We start from the raw sequence: 21,001 nt of genomic DNA, 5'->3' as shown, positions 1-21,001 counted from the left end.
ACTGCATTGAGTGGATATACTACATTTCATATATCCACTCACCAGTGGATGGGCGTTTATCCTTTTTTAGCTATTATGAATCACGTCTGTGAGTATCTGTGTATTTTTTTGTGTGGATACATATTTCAGTTCTCTTATTTGTGCGCATGTACACTCTTGTTCCCTAATACTCAGGCACAGTTCAAGGCTTATAGTAGACATCAGGTTATGGATTACAAATTCAAAAAAACTTAATCTCTAAAAAATGTTGATCCTTCTATATCAGAGAGCCACTTAGAAATTTGAGAGAATTGTAACTTTCCTCTGTTTGATATACATGTCTCTATGTTCATTCATTTTTCCAATTAGTGAACAGTTATGCACTTTTCCACATTAGTGTTGGTACAGGAAACAGCAAACTGCTCATGTGTTCAGATTGTGTCATATGATGCCACAACAAAAAGCCATGTGCATAAAATGAAAAAAAAAAATTTGGAAACCTGATTTTGGGGAAAAACACTAGTAGGAAATAAAACACATGCCTATCATTTTTCTCTGGTGAGGAACATTAAAGAACTAGATCACATCCCCAGAGGTAGTTCTGTATACATAACAGCAATGACGGACAAATAATAATAGGGACATGCTTCCAACTGACATATACACTCTTTAAAATGTTTTAAAAATAACATACTCAGGCAAAGAGATACTTTAATGATCTACAGCATCCAAAGTAAGACCCATTGATTAGCTGAAAATATTCAAAAAAAAAAGGGGGAATAAATCAATACAATTACTTATTAAGCACCTTCTATATGTGCTTTTTGTGCATCATTCCCATTTTCGATACAAGAATAACTATTGTTCCAACTTTTTTGACTGTAAGATATACATTTGTTCTTATTTTAGCATATCTGCAATAGGTAATTCTACATAGTACACATGATAAGAAGGCATTATCATCAAGTGATGAGCCATCTTCTCTTTCTTATTGGTACATGAACTAGTGGTGTGTTCTATAATTAATGGAATCTTTCATTCAATGAAATGCAGTGCTGACCAATTTACAGAAGAAAAGACTAGAGCTCAGAAATATTATGCTGTTGGTACAAGGCCAACCAGCAAATGCCATGGCTGCAATCAAAACCCAAATCTGTCTCTCACTAAAATGCATGTTTTTTCAAAACAGTACACAAGGGCCCGGCGGCATGGCCTAGCGGCTAAAGTCCTCGCCTTGAAAGCCCCGGGATCCCATATGGGCGCCGGTTCTAATCCCGGCAGCTCCACTTCCCATCCAGCTCCCTGCTTGTGGCCTGGGAAAGCAGTTGAGGACGGCCCAATGCATTGGGACACTGCACCCGTGTGGGAGACCCAGAGTAGGTTCCAGGTTCCCGGCTTCGGATCGGTGCGCACCGGCCCGTTGCAGCTCACTAGGGGAGTGAATCATCGGACGGAAGATCTTCCTCTCTGTCTCTCCTCCTCTGTGTATATCTGGCTATAATAAAATGAATAAATCTTTAAAAAAAAAAAACAGTACACAAGGTGTGTAGTTAGCAGATGCTCAGTAAAAATTAGTCATTACAACTTAGTTACACATAACAGTCACACATATTGCTTAGGCTGATGTACTTTGATAAACATGCAGTCTTATCAAATTTCTTTTTAAGAAGCTGAGCGTAATTTTCATTAACCTGTTAGTGTAGTATTTAAAAGTTACGTGGGGAAAATATGTGGACTTTGTTGAAATTGATTTATTATTATCTGTGAAGTATTTCCTATGTCTTAGCCATTGTTCTGAAAACTGTGAGCTATAATGGATATGAAGAGATAGACAAGGTTCTGGCTACTTTGAATAACTAAATCATTTTGGAAACACTTCTTTACAATTGGGGAAAATTAAGTCAGGGCTGTGAAACATTTGGTTAGTTGTATAAACTGGAACACCCCAGGCAAAACAGCTGTATTCAGGAGACCCTGGCATACTACCTGACCTGTCTCAAGTCCAAGCACAGGAATACATAGGACATTTATCAGGTTCATCCAAGTTTTTTTTTTTTTCTGAAGATTTATTTGTTTTTATTTGCATGGCAGATTTTACAGAGAGACAAGGAGAGATAGATAAAAGGTCTTTCATCTGCTATTTCACTCCCCAAAAGGACTGCAAAGGCTGTAGCTGAGCCAATCCAGAGCCAAGAACCAGGAGCCAGGAGCCAGGACCTGCCTCCAGGTCTCCCTTGTGGGGCCTCAGGGGCCCAAGGACCTTCTCAGGCCATAGCAGGGTATTAGATCAGAAGCAGAGCAGCTAGGGTACAAACAGGAACTCATGTGGGATGCCAGCACTACAGGGTAGAGGATTATGTTGTTGTGCCACTATGCCAGCCCCAAGTATGTACTTTTAATAAATTGTTACTTATTCATTTTTTTATTTGTGAGAAAGATATAGCTACAGAGAGATTGAGACAGAGATGGAAGGTCTCCCATCTACTGATTCATTCCCTAAATGCCTACAACAGCCAAGACTGGACCAGGCCAAAGCTAAAAGTCAGGAACTCAGTTCAGGGATTCCACATGGGATGCTTCAGCCATCATCTGCTGCATTGCCATGGTTTGCATCCACACAAAGTAGAACTGGAAGCAGAGTACTTGAGAATTGAGCCAGACACCCTCTTAGAAGATGTAGGCATCCCAGATGGCTTAACCACTGCACCAACTGACTGCCCACCGTTTCAGGAACTGCCTAGAAACAACACCGAGTCCACTTAATTAGGGCTATGGAATAAGAATTTGCATAGTCCCCTAAGCCCTAATTTACTGTTAACAGAATAGGTTAGGTTTTTTCAGACATTTTCTATGAGACTTGAGAGGCCATTTCAGAAAACGCTGGAAGGGAATAGGGAAGTGGGACAGGAATCCAACAAGTGCCGTGTACCCAAGCAAGTTCCAGCTGTGTGTGACTGAAGCTGGGGACAGTGAAGAGCACATGCAGGCTCCCTGCGAGGAGGCACAAAGCAGCTGGGCTGCAAATCCACCATTGCCCATCAGCCTGCTGATGGGGATGGCTGAACAAGGCACATGTTGAGTAGAAGGGTGGTGGTGGTGAATTTGCTAGCAACACTGTGCAAGAAAGTCCTCAGGTCTTAGTCAAAGGGCAGCAACTTCTGCAAGAAGCAGTAGAAAGTGCTACAAGGGCTTCACAGTTTTCACAGAAATCTCGCATTATCTTTTGTTTGTTTTGTTTTTGTTTATTTTATTTTCGCATTATTTTTTAACTCTCCATTTTTTTTGAAAGTTTGGAAGCCACTCATATATCCAGCATCACTAATATGCAACAGTGCCCGGAGGAAGCAGCCTTACCCCTACGCTGACATGGGACCACACAGAGCAACTCCTGGTTTGGATGAGATTGGAAAGTGGCTCCTTCATCTCTGTGGAAGAGACTGGTTCTCCAACCTTTCTCCCTGGCACTATTGATCACCCATCCTCCCCTGCTCCTGAAGCTGAAGGTTTTGTCCTGTTGAATTGTTTCATGCTGTTAGTGATGAGCAAGCTGCCTCTGGGCTGACTTTTTTCTATCGGTTTTAAGTCTAAACCCTATATTTTCTAGAGAAATAAGATTCCAAAGGCAGATTCTATACTCAACTCTGATGGTCAGAATTCTGGAAACCCCACACCTTCTTGTGTTCATTTTGTCTATCTTGATTAGACCCAAAACTTTAATGAAAATTTAGTGGCTATTACCGTGTAGCACTTAGAACAGCACCTGGCACATAAACACTCTGTAATATTACCCACTTTTCACCTTGACCTTTGGTAGAGCTTATACTTTTTTTTTTAGTTGTATTTATTTGAAAGTCAGAGCTAAAGAGAAAGAGGGAGAGACAGAGAGCAAAAGATAGATCTTCCAGTCACTGGTTCACTCCCAAAGTGGCCACATCAACCAGGGCTAGGCCAGGCCAAAGCCAGAATTTCTCTGGGTCACCCACATGAGTGCAGAGGCCCAAGCACTTCCGTCATCCTTCACTGCTCTTCCCAGACACATTAGCAGGGAGCTGGATCATAAGTTGAATGGCCCAATCTTGAACCATCATGCATAAGGGATGCTGGCACTATAGGGAGCGTCTTTTATTGGTTACCCTGCAATGCCAGCCCCTATACTTCCTTTTGATGTCAGGATCCTTTTGAGTTTTCCATTTAACTGGTGGGGAGTGGATGTAGAAATTTAACTAGGTTGTGACTTTAAGTCAAACAAGAAGCCAAGATAGCTTAGTTGCTTTGTCATATACTGTAACTCATTAGGGACTAAGATTGTTCTGAGTTGCAAAGAGTCAAATTGTACAACTCCATCCTACCTCCCACCTCTTCCTTATGTTAACAGGCAACCTGCCAAATGAACTACAATTACCAGGGTCACCTCTTCCCTTCACTGAGTCATGTGGCTTAAATTACCTCACAGATCTTATGAGAAAAGGAACAACCGTAAAGACCTGGCAGGCTTGCAAGAGCCAGGTAATGCCACTTGGAAAGATACAGGTGCTTCTATCTGATGACAGTATTTGGACCATGACGGTTTCCCTAAACAATGTTCTGGGTAGTGAATGGCTCCATTCTCCATACCATCTACTGTCTTTTCTTTGCAGAACATTGCTATATTTAGGAAGAAGGTGTTGTAGTTCTTGCCTTTGAAGCTGACGTCTATGGGCAAGCACCTGTATTCTTCACAACACTCTGTGCTCTGTGAAGTGCTTGATAGATTGTTTTATACTTTTATCTTCTGGTCCTGTTAATTTTCAAAATTACATAGCAATTTACTGTTGAATGCTGAAAATATAACCCTCCTGTTAAGGCTGTCTGGGCTAGAACTGTGAGAGGAGTTAGACTGGGTAGTAGGCAGTTAGGGTATTCTGGGTCCCCAAGTCATTTTTTTGTCAAATATAAAGGGGGTATTTTCCCCACCATGTCTTGGATTCACCAGAGCACGTCTCTCCCGAGACAAGTGCGTATCTTAACTTATCAGGAACATGCTTCCCCAAGAGACAAGGGCGACATTAACGTATCAATTCCCCACCGGAAGCCTCAGCCCGATTCTGTTTCTGGCCATTGCCAAGGGGGAGGGCTTCAGATTGGCCTCTTTATCATTAGAAAGGGACCAAGGAAGTTGACTAGTGATACCTTTCTGGCCTTTTGTCCCAAGGCCAGGTACCATGGAAACCAGGAATTTTCTTTGTTTATGGAGAAACATCTTTGAGGGGAACCTTTAAAAGATACTTTCTCCACCATTGATACGGGTCTTTTTACTTTTCCTCCTGCCACTATTGGCAGAGGGCTAGGGTCTCTTTTTTTCTCCACTTCTCCTGCCACTATGGCAGGGGGTAAAGGTCCTTTCTATCTCAGAGCCCCCTCCCATCACTAGGACGGGAGTCTCCTTTCTCAACTTTTCTAATAAATCTTGCTGTAAAACTAAACTGTGTCCTCACGAAAATTCTTCTTACCTGCGAGACAAGAATTGAGGTTGCTGCCGTACTCGGGGTCAAAAAACCCTATAGCACAACCATGCATTTCTCTTTTACTAATCCTATGTTTCTGCAGGAAGATTCAAAACAAAACCAAAAAGCAACAGTAACAGCAAAAGCACAAAACAAAACCCCTTTGAGTTCCCACCTGACTCAAGTCCTCTATAGCTAAAAAGCTTCCTCCTTCATGACTACCCACAAAACTATCTAGGAGTTTGGAAGAGTTTGTTTTCCACTGGACATTTGTTTTGGAGAACTAAGAAGAAAGTTTAAATGGGTAAGCAGGCCTCCAGAAAGAACTGGGTCTGAAAGTCCCAGAGATGTCAGACCAGATCAGACGGAGCCCAATGGGAAGCAGGGGGTTGCTAAAAGTGTTAGGATCCCAAGAAAGAGTGAACAGAGTGATGAAAACATGGACCTTGGAGTCAGGCTTTGAGCATATTTAACTCATCTGTGCTTCAATCCCTCTTCTACAAAAACTGAAAGCTGTAATTGCAGGAGAACCTACCTTACAGGTCGGTGATGAGGATCAAAGAGAAAAATGTAGCCACAGGCAAAGCAGATCACTGTCAGATATCACACATAAAGAGCCAACCATAAATGACAAGAATGACAAATCAGATTTTGAAAAATTAATATACTAAAATCCTTTATAAAAGGAAAGGATCAAGATTTAATTGTGGGTTTTCCCCCAAGCATGTCATGTGCTGGTAGCTTTGTCTGGAATGTGAAGTAGTGGGACCTTTGAGAAGTATGGACTAGTGGGAGAGTGGGAGGCCATTAGGTCCTTATGCATGGCTTCCCTCTGAAGGATTAATGTAATCCTCATAGGATGCTAGTTAGTGCCTCAACAAGGGTTGCTATCAAAGAGCAAGACTGAACCCTCCCCGCTCTCTGACTTTCCTTTTGCATCGGTTCCCACCATAATACCATCTGCCAAGAGGTGAAGTAGCCAACAGGGCTCTCACCGCACCTGGTTGGATATTGATACTATACTCTTGAACTGCCAAAGTTGTAAGCTAACAAAAATTCATCTCTTTATGAAGTGCTGAAGCTCCAGTACTTTTCTATAGCAACAGAAAGCAGGCTGATACAAAAAGGCTGGTAGAGTGACACTACTTGCCATCCCGTTTGCTCATTCAGTACACTTTCTCACTATTTTAACCAACACAGTGATGCAGAAGTGATGATATATGGCTTCTGAGGCTAGATAGTAAGAGATTATAAGTTCTACCTCTCTTGAGACATTCATTCTGCAACCCAACCACCACACTGAGAAAAGTCATATGGTGAAGACCGTGTGGATTGAAACTGAGGCTGCTGTTGCTCTGCCGAGCTGGCACCCAGCATCATCTTGCCAGCCATGTGAGTGGGCCTCCTTAAAAACAGATGTCCCTGTGCCCTGTTGAGTTTCTCCAGATGATGCCATTTGGAGCAGAGATGTTCCTTTGAACATTACCCAAGTAAAGTGCAGATGTGCAAGCAAGGTGAATTAACATACTGCTGTTTGGGGAGAGTAGTTTACTGTACAGCAATAAATAACCAGAATCCGATGAATCTATCTGGACAATAAGAGGCTGGACTCTATGCATGGTACATGCTTGCAATGAAAAAATCATGATTTGATTTGAACAGTAACACTGCAACAAGGTGGAGGAATTACCATGGGGGGAGGGCAGGGAGAGGGGTTGGGGGAACCCCAGAGCCTATGAAACTGTGTCATAAAATGAAATTTAAAAAAATAAACAATCCTCACACACACACACACAAAATAATAAAATGGGTGAGATTAAGACAGAGAGAAAGGAGCACATAGAGTAAAGCACAAAGGAGCTGAGATTTATTGAATTCAACAATGGGATTGTTCCTCAGCCCCAGTCTCTCCACAGGGTTAACCATACTAAACCTACAAATTAGCTTCACAACAGAGATCAAATGCAGGGTATAAGTATGAAAATATAGTCTTAAGATGAAACTGAAGATGACCAGTAAGCATCTTTGTTAATGCTTCAAACCAATGTTTCATAGGCCCTTGCCAACTGACAAATAGATCTCTGAAGATCTTAAGATTGTGCCTCTCCAGGCCTGGTGCAATAGCCTAGTGACTAAATCCTTGACTTGCATCTACCAGGATCCCATGTGAGTGCCAGTTCTGCTTGTGACCTGGGAAAGCAGTAAAGGATAGCCCAAAGCCTTGGGACCTGTACCCATGTGGGAGACCCAGAAGATGCTTCTGATAGTTCTGGCCATTGTGATCACTTGTGGAGTGAACCAGTGGATGCAAGATTTTTCTTTTGCTTCTCCTCTCTGTAAATCTGCCTTTCCAATAAAAAAAAAATCTTAAAAGAAAAATTTTGTGCCTCTCAGATTCTCCCTTATGAAATAATAGGGCTTCTCACAATCCAAGGACACTTTAGTTCTTATATTTTTCTTTTTAAGATTTTTTTTTTTTATTTGAAAAGTAGATTTACAGAGAAGGCTAGTCAGAGAAGGAAAGCTCTTCCATCCTCTGGTTCATTCCGCAAATGGCCATAAAGGCCAGAGTTGAGCCAATCCAAATCCAGGAGCCAAGAGTTTCTTCTGGGTCTCTCGCATGAATGCATGGTCCCTAGGACTTGGACCATCATTGGCTGCTTTCCCAGGTCTAACACAGGAAGCTGATTGGAATTGGAGCAGCTGGGACATGAACCAGCACCCTTTGGGATTCCAGCACGTGAAAGTAGAGGATTAGATTACTGACCCATGGTGCTGGCCCCAGTTCTTAAATTTTTCTAGGCAGGATTAGTCTATCAAAAATGTAAAAGGTAAAAGGAAACAGAAAAGATGAACAGAAAATATTTATGAGACTGGCTTTTATTCCTTTTGCATTTATCTTCCTCTTAATTGGTAGTGCTAACAATCTGTCCATGCATTTGTGAAAGTTACTATAGGTTAAATAGGCTCAGTATTTCATAACACCCTCCAGGTGCCCATGCTTTTTTCACTAGTTCTCCATTCTAAGAACTCTCACTCTTTAGAAAAGTAACAGTATCAGTATTCAAATGTTATTAAGGAGGCCTGTGACATAGTAACCTCTGCTTCTAGTGTCTGCAGCTCTACTATAAAATTGGTAGGATAGGATCATCCACATACCTCAGATCAATCCCACTCTTTTTAGTGTCAGTTGTTGGAAAAGAATGAGATGAACAACCTAGTCCTTGGGAGCAAGGTCACAGAGCCAGAGAGAACACAGTTAATAATAAAGTGAAGTGCTGAGTTCCTGAATATACTTCAATCATAAACGAGACCCATGATTCCACGTGGCACTCACCAGTTTTCTACAATGTGCTGATGTGAGCTCTTCTCCGTGTTATTAGTAAAAATAAACTGTTTCACAGTAGGGTTACTAGAGATAACAATAATGAACTGTGTCTTTATTCCAAAAGCTAGAAGAAAGGATTTGGAATATTTCCCCACTTCATTCACCTTGTTTCCTCTTAACTATATCCCTTCTGCGTTTGGCACCAGAAGAGACCAAAATAGTTGCTGGAGAAAAGGTGAAACGCTGAACAGAAAAAGAATGAAGATCAAGAAGCTGTCTCAAACCCAGACTGAGTTGAGAGCAACAGAGATTTAATGTTACTTTTGTAGATCGTATTATTATCTAGAACTTAACAATTTTTAAAAAAGATTTATTTATTTTTATTACAAAGTCAGATATACAGAGAGGAAGATCTTGCGTCCGATGATTCACTCCCCAAGTGAGCACAACAGCCAGTACTGCACCGATCCGAAGCCAGGAACCTGGAACCTCTTCCGGGTCTCCCACGCAGGTGCAGGGTCCCAAGGCTTTGGGCCGTCCTCAACTGCTTTCCCAGGCCACAAGCAGGGAGCTGGATGGGAAGTGGAGCAGCCGGGATTAGAACCGGCGCCCATATGGGATCCCGGGGCGTTCAAGGCGAGGACTTTAGCCGCTAGGCCACGCTGCCGGGCCGTAGAACTTAACAATTTTATTACCAAAAAGAAGTTGTACTTTTTGGCTTCAAGTAACCTAGGACTTTCCGATACGTATAAGTGAAAATGTATGAAGCGGCCCTCCTGTGTTTATAACAGCTCAATTCACAATAGCAATGGTGTGGAATCAACATAGATGTCCACCAATTGATGATTAGGGAAAAAAGATATAGTGTATATACATCATACATGATGTAATATTATACATTCATAGAAAGATTAGAATCCTGATGTTTGCAACAAAACAGGGGGAGCTGGAGATCATTATGGTAGTGAAATAAGCCACATCTGGAAAAACAAACATCACATGTTTTCTCTGACCTGTGGAAGTTACTATGTAGAGAGGGTATAAAAAAGTGTGTGGCTATCGTATCATTTGTATTTGGTCATTAATATTTCACTGACTTCTACCATTTCCTCCAAGTATGAGAGGACTTCAGAAAGTTCATAGAAGATGGACATTAAGAGAAATTTATTTCATGTAAAAACCTTTTGAAATCCATGTGTGCAAGGGGTTTTCAAGACACCTGTGGAACAATCACATTATGAAAAAGCTGTCTGTGAATTTCACATATTTTGTGCCAAAATAAACTTATCTTTCCATTGCAAAAAAAAAAAAGACAAAAGAAAAAAAAAGACAGAAACTGAATTTCAGAGACTGGCTGAATTTCATATAAAGATAAGCTAAGAATTTCATATGTTGGATATATTTAAAAGGAACTATGCAAAACTAAAAATGAAGTTATATCTAATTACCAAAAAAGAAACGATGGGTTCCAATAATGTGTCTAAGACATTGTTTTGTATTCTGTGTATTAGTTATCACAAATCAGGGAAAACACGATGCTTGCCTTCCGGGGGCGAGCTACTTTCACTAAGAGTAATAGTTTTCAGTTGCATCCACTTAGTTTCAAAAAATAATATTTCATTCTTCTTCAAGGTTGAGTAGTATTCCCTAGTATATGTGCACATTCTTTTTATTCAGTCATCCATTTGTGCGTATTTGTGTTGATTCCATTTCCTAACGATTGTATACTGAGCTGCTGTAAACATGGGGTACAGATAACTGTCTCATCTGCTGATTTCATTTCATTTGCATAAATTTCCAATAGTGAGTTGGCCAGGTCATATGATTGATCTATTTTCAGATACCTGAGAAATCTTCATACTATCTTCCATAATGATTGCACTAGTTTACATTACCACCAAAGGTGGTATCTTCTTTACCACATTCTTGCCAGCATTTATTGTTTTTGATATTCAGGTGACAGCTATTCTAATTGGGGTAAGATAAAACCTCATGTGCTTTTTATTTAAATTTTTTAACTTTACAGATGACTTAGAAACCTGAGTATTTTTTCACATGCCTGTTGATGTTAATTTTATCTTTGAGAAATGCCTGTTCATGTCCTTTGCCCATTTCCTAACTGGACTGTTTTGTCATTGTTGCGTTTCTTAGTTCTTTGTGAATCCTGTATCAGTTAAGTGGTTTGCAGATATTTTCTCCATTTTGTTGGCTGCCTCTTCACTTCGTTGACAGTTTCCTTTGTGGTGCAGAAACTTCTTAGCTTGATTTCCTACAAGTGCAGTGACTCACTTCCAAGTTTGCACAAAATAAGAAAAATTACTTCAGATAATTTTGACATCTATGAGATCTAGTAAGAATCAGATCTTTGAGTATTCTCTACTTAAATTAAAGAATAGGTAGAAACTTAATTTATCCACTTACCCTCTAACTTTCCATGCTAAATTCTAGAAAAACTACTTAACTCACTAAAGGTTTTCCATGAACTTGTATACTAAAAACAAATATAATTACCAGTATGGGAGTGCATTATAGTGGTTTAAGTTACTGATTTGGATACTACGTCACATATCTGAGTTCCTAGAATCAAGCTTCACTTCTACATTTTTTTTTAAGATTTCATTTTTGGGCCTGGTGCAGTAGCCTAGTGTCTAAAGTCCTCTCCTTGCATGCACCTGGATCCCATATGGGCACCATTTGTGTCCCGGAGGCCCTGCTTCCCATCCAACTCCCTGCTTGTGGCCGGTGAAATCAGTTGAGGACGGCCCAAAAGCCATGGGACCCTGTACCCGTGTGGGAGACCTGGAAAAAGCTCTTGTCTCCTGTGTTTGGATCAGCACAGCTCCAGTCATTGCAGAAAGTGAATCAGCAGGTAGAGGATCTTCCTCTCTGTCTCCTCCTCCTCTCTATATATCTGACTTTCCAATAAAAAATACACAAATAAATATTTTTAAAATGTTTAATTTTTTAATTTGAAATACAGAATTACAGAGTGAGGGAGAGACAAAAAGAGAGATAAATCCTCCATTCACTGGTTCACTCCCCAAATGGCCACAGTGGCCAGAGCTGAGCTGGTCCAAAACCAGAGCCAGCAGTGTCTTCTAGATTTCCAGCGTGGGTGCAGGGGTTTAAGTCTGTGGGCCTCCCAGGACATTAGCAGGAGTCTGAATCACAATTGGAGCAGGTTGCACAAGAACTAGTGCCTATATGGGATGCCCTGCCACCTCAGTAGCTCCTCCACCTCTGCTTCTAATCCAGTTTCCTGTGTATGTACCTGGGAAGCAGTAAGTGTCCCACATTGGACACCTACATGTAGTTCCTGCCTCCTAACCTAGGTTTGTCCCAGCCCTGGTTGTTATAAATCAGCAACTGGAATGTTTGTCTCTCCTCATGTGCCTCCTCCTCCATCTCTTCCTCCTCTTCTGTTGTTCTCTCAAATAAATAAATCTTTAAAGATGCATATATAGTTGCCATTAAACAAAAAAAAATGTTATTCTTGATTTCCATACTGTTTCATAAAAAAATCAAGTTTGTATCTATTATTTCATTTTATTTTCACTTATTTAAAAGGTAGGGTTACTGTGAAAGAGGGTTCTTCCATCCATTGGTTCACTCCCCAAATGACCACAACAACTAGGGTAGGCCAAAATGAAGCCAGGAATGAAGAGTTTCTTCCAAGTCCCTCAACATGGATTCAGGGGCCCAAATACTTGGGCCATCTTCCACTGCTTTCCCAGGTACATTGCAGGAAGCTGCATTGGAAGTGAACCACCAGGCTAAAATTGGGGCCCAGCAGCTTAAGTTATTCCACAGCGCTGACCCCCTGTATCTATTTTTAAAATGCCAAGACCATAGGGAAACTTAAAAATATTGAGTTTATCTCTGTTATAGATAATTGTTAATTAAAATATGTAAACAAATACAGTGAGGACTTTCTTAATATGTTTTTGCTTTTAACCTACACGATTATCTTATTTATAGGGTGTAGCATGATGTTTCTACACGTGTATAAGATGTTCCCATGATCAGATCAGGGCATATCAATTGGTTTATCAGCACAAAGTGTTTATCTTCAAAATTCTACTAGTGATTTTGAAATATGCAATGAATTGCTGCCATCAATGATTGCCCTACTGTGCCATTGAGGACATTAGAAGTTGTCCCCTCTCAATTCAGCTGCATCATAAAGGGAGTCTTTGATTGCAGTATCATAACCACAAATACATTTAGTACATCTTCCAACATATAAATGTAATACTTGCACTAGAAGTTAGAAGAACATTTCTGTACAACTCTGCATTTTCATTTCCACCATGTCCTTCTGAAGAGTCACACATTATACTGCCAGAGTGGACAGTGTTGGCCGACTGGCCATCTCTGAGTAATCACACTAGTGTGGACATTCTGTCCATCGCATCCAGACATCTGTTCACTCAGTGAGAACTTGGAGGTTCCTGGGACTGAGCCCAGTCCTGTCCTCTCTGTTCAGCCCTGAGTGAATCACAACTGCTCCCCAGAGACAGTTTTCAGTTTCTCAACTAGGAGGACAATCTGCCAGCATTCCCATCTCCTGTGCTCTGTCACTCTCAGTGCTAAGCAAAACATCCCCAAGGATTCTGAGGAACTCTAAATAGATGATGTCAGAGCAGCTCCGAGGAAAGTTGCCGTGTCAATGGACGTGAGGCACTTTTTATGATAGAATTAACTATCCTTACCAAGTTTAGAATGCAGCCAAGATAGAATGTCTGCCTAGAGAAACGCTGCATTTAAGGATGCCTTTATGATTGTAAAAGCTGCATTTGGAAAAGATAAAATGAAAAATAAAAAAGGATGCTCATAATATCTCATTACAAAGATGGTTGTGAATATATCAGGCATTTAAAATTAATTATCCTTTTTCCTGCTATGAGAATAAAATCCAGAATAATATGTTGGTTATCAAACGAGCATCTTTGTAGAATTAAGTGCATTAATATAAAAAATACTGCTGTTTTTAGCTATATCTCTCTCTTTTTGTAAAGATTTTTAATTTTTTTTATGGACAGGCAGATCAATCAGATTTGCAGAGAAGGGGATAGAGTGAGAAAGATCCTCTACCTGCTGGATCACTCTCCAAGTGCCCTCAATGGCTGGGGCTGAGCCAGGAGCCAAAAGCTTTTTCTGGGTCTGCCACATTGCTGCAGGGTCCCAAAGTTTTGAACCAACGTCTACTGCTTTCCCAGGCTGCAAGCAGGGACGTGGATGGGAAGTATAGCAGCTGGCATGGAAACCAGCACCAATATGGGATCCTGGCATGTACAAACCAAGGATTAGCCACTGAGCCATCACGCTGGGCCCTCTTAGCCAATATCTCTTTAAAAAATGTCGTAAGTTCCCTGTGAGAATATTTCCATAGTTGGGGGATGATATGCATATGTATTTATGTATGCCTCAAAACACACATATACTTGCTATGTAAGAGAATATTACAAAGTTTGTGGAAAAATGAAATCATGCAATAAAAATTAAAAAGTTTGTTTCTCGGGAAGAGGTTCCTGGCTCCTGGCTTCAGATTGGCTCATCTCCAGCCATGCAGCCGCTTAGGGAGTGAACCATCAGACAGAAGATCTTCCTCTCTATCGCTCCTCCTCTCTGTATATCTGCCTTTCCAATAAAAATAAATAAATCTTTTTTTTTTTAAAAAAGTTTGTTTCTCAACATAGCTTACATCAAGTTTAATATACCATTGTAAGTGATGACACCAGCCATTTATTCCATATTAGGAAATAAAAGTTTCTGGATATTTAATGGTGTTAATGTAGTCTTTGCATTATTAATTGAAGAACTTTTTACATTATTAACTGTGTTTTAAGCTTAGGACTATAGGATGGGTGCCTTATGACTTTCCATTGAAGCTTTTGAAAGAAACACAGTAGCTGTGTAATGGAGAAGGACTCTGTTTAAGCTTTCTGAGGCATTTTTTCTCAAAACACTCTTCTTATAAGTGTTTTCTGAAAACACTGTTCTTATAAGAACATACTATTATTCATTGGTCCTTCAGAAAGTCCACAAGCAAAATGCTTTGAGCATTCAAGAAAAAGAAAGTTGTTGTGACTTTCGTTTTTGCTTTCATTAGACCACATCCACTTCTTAGTAACCATTATTTTCGCCAATGGCTTTTCCTTGTGAATTTTGCATGTCAAACCAATTGAGAGTATCTGTATGACATTCCCTATAGTTTCTGTAGTTAACAGTCCTCTTCACTTGGAACAGGAACAAAATATATTTTCTTGCAAATTGATGTTGATGATTTGCCACTGCAGGTCCCATTTCTAACATTATCTCATTTCTTTCTTTTTTTTTCTAAAGTGACAGAGAGATCTTCAAACTTCTGGTTCACTTCTCAAATAGCCACAGCCATGCTGGGTCAGGATGAAGCAGGTGGCTGGAACTCCATCCTCATCTCTCTTGTGAGTTGCACGAGCCCATGTAGTTGGGCCATTTTTCACTGCTTTCACAGCTCATTGGCAGGCACTTGTATCAGAAGAGCAGAACAGCTAGTACTGATCTCACGCCTCTTAAAGGGAGTTTTCCATGTGCAAACTACTGATTTCTGGGAGGCATTGTCCTGTAAACATTTTTGCAAAGTATCAGTGACTTCCCCATTCTTCACCCAAACAGCATTATTGATTTGATTTTTCCACTTCAATTTTAGCAGAGGCCCTTTTCAAACTAATGCCTTTTTTTTCTTAGTGCTTTAAACTAGATCCTATTGAGACAGAGTATTATTTAGTATGAGCTTATTTTCAAGCAAAAACATATTAAGCTATACACAGTTTTTTTCGTAATGTGCACTTTCTTTGAATGGGTTAAAGATTCCTCATATATTTATACTAAAATCTACTGATGTCAGCGTAGAGTTTTGAATTAACTTTTGGATTCCTGTAATTTTCTCCCATTATACATTCAGTGAAACAAAAACACATTCTGTTGTTGTTTTTCATACTGTACTGCCTGGGTGTTCATGTCATGGCTTCCTTCCTGCAAGGTCCTCCATCCATCTTGAACCCTCTGACCTCAGATCATCAGGGTATGGTATTAAGAGCATGGCCTTTGTAGTTACACAGCTTTGATCAGCTTCTGAACCTGCTGCTATGGGATCTAGGCAAAGTATTTGATTTTTATTGACTTCTGTTTCCTAATCCATAAAATAAAAATAAAGTTCTTATCTTATAGATTTGTTGTGATGATGATAAACATTACAATATGTAAAAAAATTATCATACCATACTCATAGAATGTATTTAGAAGTTCTATAATGCTATTATGTTTTACAATTTTGTCAAGTATAAACTAGTAAACACATACTTACTTTTTAGCAATTGAACTCCAAGATCATAAAACCAGTGATATCTCAGATTGTTCTTATTTAGATGGCAATTAAACTAGGGTTGTGTGACAACTTTCCATTGACATTTACTGACAGAAATGTCAGCAGCAAAGAGTTGGGCATCCATGAAACCCCAATCTGTACTTGCATAGAATAGTAGAGGGCTAGGATTCTGGAATCAACTGCCTGGCTCTGCCACATCCTGTGCCCTTGGACAAGTAATTTAACTCTCTAATCCTCTGTTCACCTTCCTCCAAACTGAAAATAATGTTGGTCTCCACCTCATTTAAGTTGTGTCATCATTGAATTATATAATGGATGTAAAGCACTTAGCCTGGTGCATAATAAATATGGAACAACTTCTTCAAAAATTTCCTGTAAGAACAGTTTGAAAAAGCAGTTAAACTTTTTGAAGATCCCTCATTCTATGTGATAATAACAATTGTAAACGTGTTTTTGGTGTGTATTCTAAGCCAACTATAGTTGTAGTGATAATGTATAGTATAGCAATCATGTTCTCAACACTTTACATGGACAAATTTATTTGACAGTCTCAAAAATCCCATGATATGGAACTGTAATTATTTCTACTTACAAGCAAGGAAACAGAGGCACAGAATGTGCCAGTGTCACATTGCTGTTAATAAGCAGAACCACGGTTCAGAATCCCTGCCCTCTGCCTCGATGCCATGCCACTGTGTTGCTTAAGAGAATAACCCACTGCAGTGTGTGTTCTGTAAGAGAAACTGCACTCCTCGCCTTAATTCGCAGGGATCCCATATGGGCACTGTTTTTTTTGCATTCTTTTTTTTTTTTTTTTTTTTTTTAAAGATTTTATTATTACTGAAAAGCCGGATATACAGAGAGGAGGAGACAGAGAGGAAGATCTTCCATCCGATGTTTCACTCCCCAAGTGAGCCGCAACGGGCCGGTACGCGCCAAACCGATGCCGGGACCAGGAACCTCCTCCAGGTCTCCCACGCGGGTGCAGGGTCCCAAAGCATTGGGCCGTCCTCTCCTGCTTTCCCAGGCCACAAGCAGGGAGCTGGATGGGAAGTGGAGCTGCCGGGATTAGAACCGGTGCCCATATGGGATCCCGGGGCTTTCAAGGCGAGGACTTTAGCCGCTAGGCCACGCCGCCGGGCCCGCATTCTTAAAAAATTTATTATTAATTACATTGTATCATGTGACACAGTTTCATAGGCTCTGGGATTCCCCAAATCCTTCCCCCTCCCATCCCCCCATGGTGGATTCCTCCACCTTGTTGAAGTATTACAAATCAAATTCAGTTGAGAATCATTGCAAGCATATACCAAGCAAAGAGTCCAGCATCTAATTGTCCAGATACATTCAACGGTTTCTTGGGGAGATCATCTCTGGGCACTGGTTCTAATCCCAGAGGTCCCACTTCCCATCCAGCTCCCTGCTTTGTCACCTGGGAAAGCAGTGAAGGAAGGCCTAAAACCTTGGGACCCTACACCCACATGGGAGACCTGGAAGAGGCTCCTGGCTTCAGTTGGGCTAGCTCTGACCATTGCAGCCACTTGGGGAGTGAATCATCAGACGGAAGATCTTTCTCTCTGTCTCTCCTCCTCTCTATACAGCTGCCTTTCCAATAAACATAATAAATAAATCTTTTTTAAAAAGAGAGAGAAACTGCACTCTTGGTAGTGGGGTTGGGGTGGGGTGGACAAGGGGAATCTGTGTCTGATGCATTCTAGTATCACCTACTAACCTTGCCTCTCAGGCTAAACAAATGTTCCACTAAATGTCTGAGTGGAAAAAGAACCCATGATCCAGTCCTACCTGAGCTGATCTTTGTTGAGTCCACACAAATCCCTGGAAGAAGCACAGTTTCAGACTTTATTGTAATTGAAACACAGGAACTGAATGATGCACTGGGGTCTTTATCAGCAAGGAAAGCTCAATTATATACTAACAAGGGATGGGCATTTGGCACCAGGACTACTACTGCAGTTGGGATTCCCACCCTGTACCAGAATGCCTGGATTTGAGTCCAAGCTTTGTTTCACATTCCAGCTTCCTGAAAATGTGCACACTGGGAAGCAGTAGCAATAGTTCAAGTAGTTCAATGCCATCAAGGTAGAAGTGCTGCGTTGAATTCCTGGCTCCTGCCTTCATCCTGGCCCTACTCATAGAAGGCATTTGAGAAATGAACCAGTGGATGGGGGCTTCTCTCTCTCTCTCTCTCTCTCTCTCTCTCTCTCTCTCTCTTTCTCTTACTCTTTTTCTCTCCCATAAACAAAGAAAAACAAACAAACAAATAAATAAATTCTCTTAGCATGCTAAAGTGGGTCATCTTGCTCCAGACAACAGAATACCCATCAAACAACATCCCTTTTGTGATGAAATTGCAACAGCTGCCCAGCCACAGCAACCACCCCAGTTTTCCCATCAAGAGTTCATGGGATAGAAAAATGTGCAGAGAGAACTTGGGAAAACAGCCTAGGATAATGACTCCAAACTGGTCCCTGGCAAAGGTCTCTATTTCCCCCTAGGTAGGCAGGGTTTCTTTCTGTTCTATCACTTCCTGAGTTTTGTCCTCAAGCTGCACTGGAAAAACAACACAAGGGTACCCGAATGGATAAGCAATCTTAAAACAGATGAGGTACTATTCTTGATCCATTTTCTGTTACTATAGCTGAATACCACATACTGAGTAATTTATAAAGATCAAAAGTTAATTTGGCTCAGGGATCTGAAGGATGACAGGCTTGAAATGGGATAGCCACATCTAGCAAGTCCTTCTTCCTGGAGGAGACTCTGTACCATGTCCCATGGTTGTGAAGGGTATCAAATGGTGAAGCAGAGAAAGTGTGTTAATTCAGGCCTCTGTCAGTAATGCAATCAGTAAGGTCTAACAATCATAATCTCATCTAATATGATTACCCTTTAGCAGCCTGCATCCAAGTGACATTAGCATATATTAATTTGAAGATTAAGTTTCTAATACATGGACGTGTAGGAGACATGTTCAAACCAAGCAAGATGGGCAGCAAAGACAAATGCTGAACTTGCTGTATTAAACAGCTCCAACTCCACTGATGAATATAGAGTCTTCATGGCTTAATCACCTCTCAAAGGCCCCGCCTCTTAATACTGTCTCAGTGGCCATTAAGTTTCATCATGAGTTTGGAAGGAGATGAGCATCAACAAGGAAGATAGCTCTCTATATGTAGAAATATTTGCACCTATATTTGATGCAGAAGTGAGCATCCTAATGGAAATCTTGCTCTGTTGGCTGAGGACCCAGAAGCAGTGTCACCAAGCAGCAGTGCTCCTATATTCATTAGTGGAGTTGGAGCTGTTTAATACATGACAAACGCATGTAATGGGGTATCTGGATGGGATTCTCCAGTAATTAAAGATAGCAATTAAAGAAATCGAAATGAAGCATACACTTAGTATGCCCGGCGGTGTGGCCTAGCGGCTAAAGTCCTCGCCTTGAAAGCCCCGGGATTCCATATGGGCGCCGGTTCTAATCCCGGCTGCTCCACTTCCCATCCAGCTCCCTGCTTGTGGCCTGGGAAAGCAGTTGAGGACGGCCCAATGCATTGGGACACTGCACCCGCGTGGGAGACCCGGAAGAGGTTCCAGGTTCCCGGCTTCGGATCGGCGCGCATCGGCCGGTTGCGGCTCACTTGGGGAATGAATCATCGGATGGAAGATCTTCCTCTCTGTCTCTCCTCCTCTGTGTATATCTGACTGTAATAAAATGAATAAATCTTAAAAAAAAAAAAAGAGTGGAAGAAACTTCATGCCTGTAGGCTGAGGCTAGCGCTGAGAGAGGAAGGTGCAGGCAGAGAGAATAATCAACAGAGTTGAAAGGAAAGGGAAAAAAAAAAAATCTAAAAAAAAAATCATTGGATACTAATAATAGGGGAGGCTGGGTAGGGACTAGAGTACATGGGAACTCTATATTTGCACAACTTTTCTGTAAAGCTAGAACTATTCTAAGGCAGAAATTTGATTTTGTTTAAAAACCTAACTATAGATTTTATAGGGAGACCAAAGAGAAAGTTGCATCACACTTCATCCAGCTTGGCTTAATCGTACTGACATTAACTATCTCTAGTTTGTCTCATCTGTGTCCTCCCACACAAACTTCTACTCCCTTTGCTGACTGCCTCTCAATCCTCATTCCTATCCCAACAAACACAACCACTCAAACTCTCCAAGCCATTCAGCTTTTGTCCTCAGCCAATTCCCGTGCTTAGCTGAGTGGTAATCAACTTTGGTCTTGAGTGTATTAGCTCTCCTTGCATACCTAGCTTAGGGAGAAGTTTCAAAAATGGTTTCAGTATGATTCAGTGATTCCTTTCCAGGGGAATTCCCAAACAGCTCTTAGACTAAAATGTTTATGTGGAAGAAGGGCCTAAAAAGGACTGAAAGAGCAGAATTCATGGAGCTCAAGCATAATTGTCATAAAAATAACAAAACCATGAGTTGGGCTTTGTAATGCAGGCGTTGATCCGCCACTCGAGAAGACTACATCCTATTTTGGAGCACCTGATTCAAGTCCTGGATGCCCTTGCCTGTTTCAGCTTCAGAGCCCTATTTATGTACCGTTGAAGCAGCAGATGATTGCCCAAATATGCGGATTCTTGTGGGAGACCTGGATGGAACTCCTGTCTCCTTGCTTTAGGCCTGGCACAGGGCTGCTATTGTGGGTATTTGAGAAGTGAATCAATGGATAGAAGATTCTCTCTCTCTGTCTCACTGTGTTTCAAATAAATCTTAAAAATAAAATTAAAATTTGTAATAATAAATAAATCTTTTAAAAAAAATTACTAAGTAAAGACACTGACTCAGAGTGCAGGCGTG

General features: G+C 40.9%; 1 protein-coding gene across 2 annotated transcripts in view; it reads left to right on the top strand.

Moving 5' to 3' along the window:
• The window catches only part of PGM2 (phosphoglucomutase 2), a 147,809-nt gene that overhangs the window by 23,277 nt on the left and 103,531 nt on the right, over positions 1–21,001 (top strand). For both annotated transcript variants that reach the window (XM_058670221.1, XM_058670220.1), the window contains exon 3: positions 15,136–15,236. In XM_058670221.1, coding sequence (XP_058526204.1) covers positions 15,136–15,236 — 101 coding nt within the window. The remainder of the gene's footprint in view (positions 1–15,135; positions 15,237–21,001) is intronic.

The sequence above is a fragment of the Ochotona princeps genome, chromosome 11 (genome assembly GCF_030435755.1).
Source record: "Ochotona princeps isolate mOchPri1 chromosome 11, mOchPri1.hap1, whole genome shotgun sequence".
NCBI classification, from domain to species: domain Eukaryota; kingdom Metazoa; phylum Chordata; class Mammalia; order Lagomorpha; family Ochotonidae; genus Ochotona; species Ochotona princeps.
This window is presented reverse-complemented; position numbering and strand designations above follow the sequence as displayed.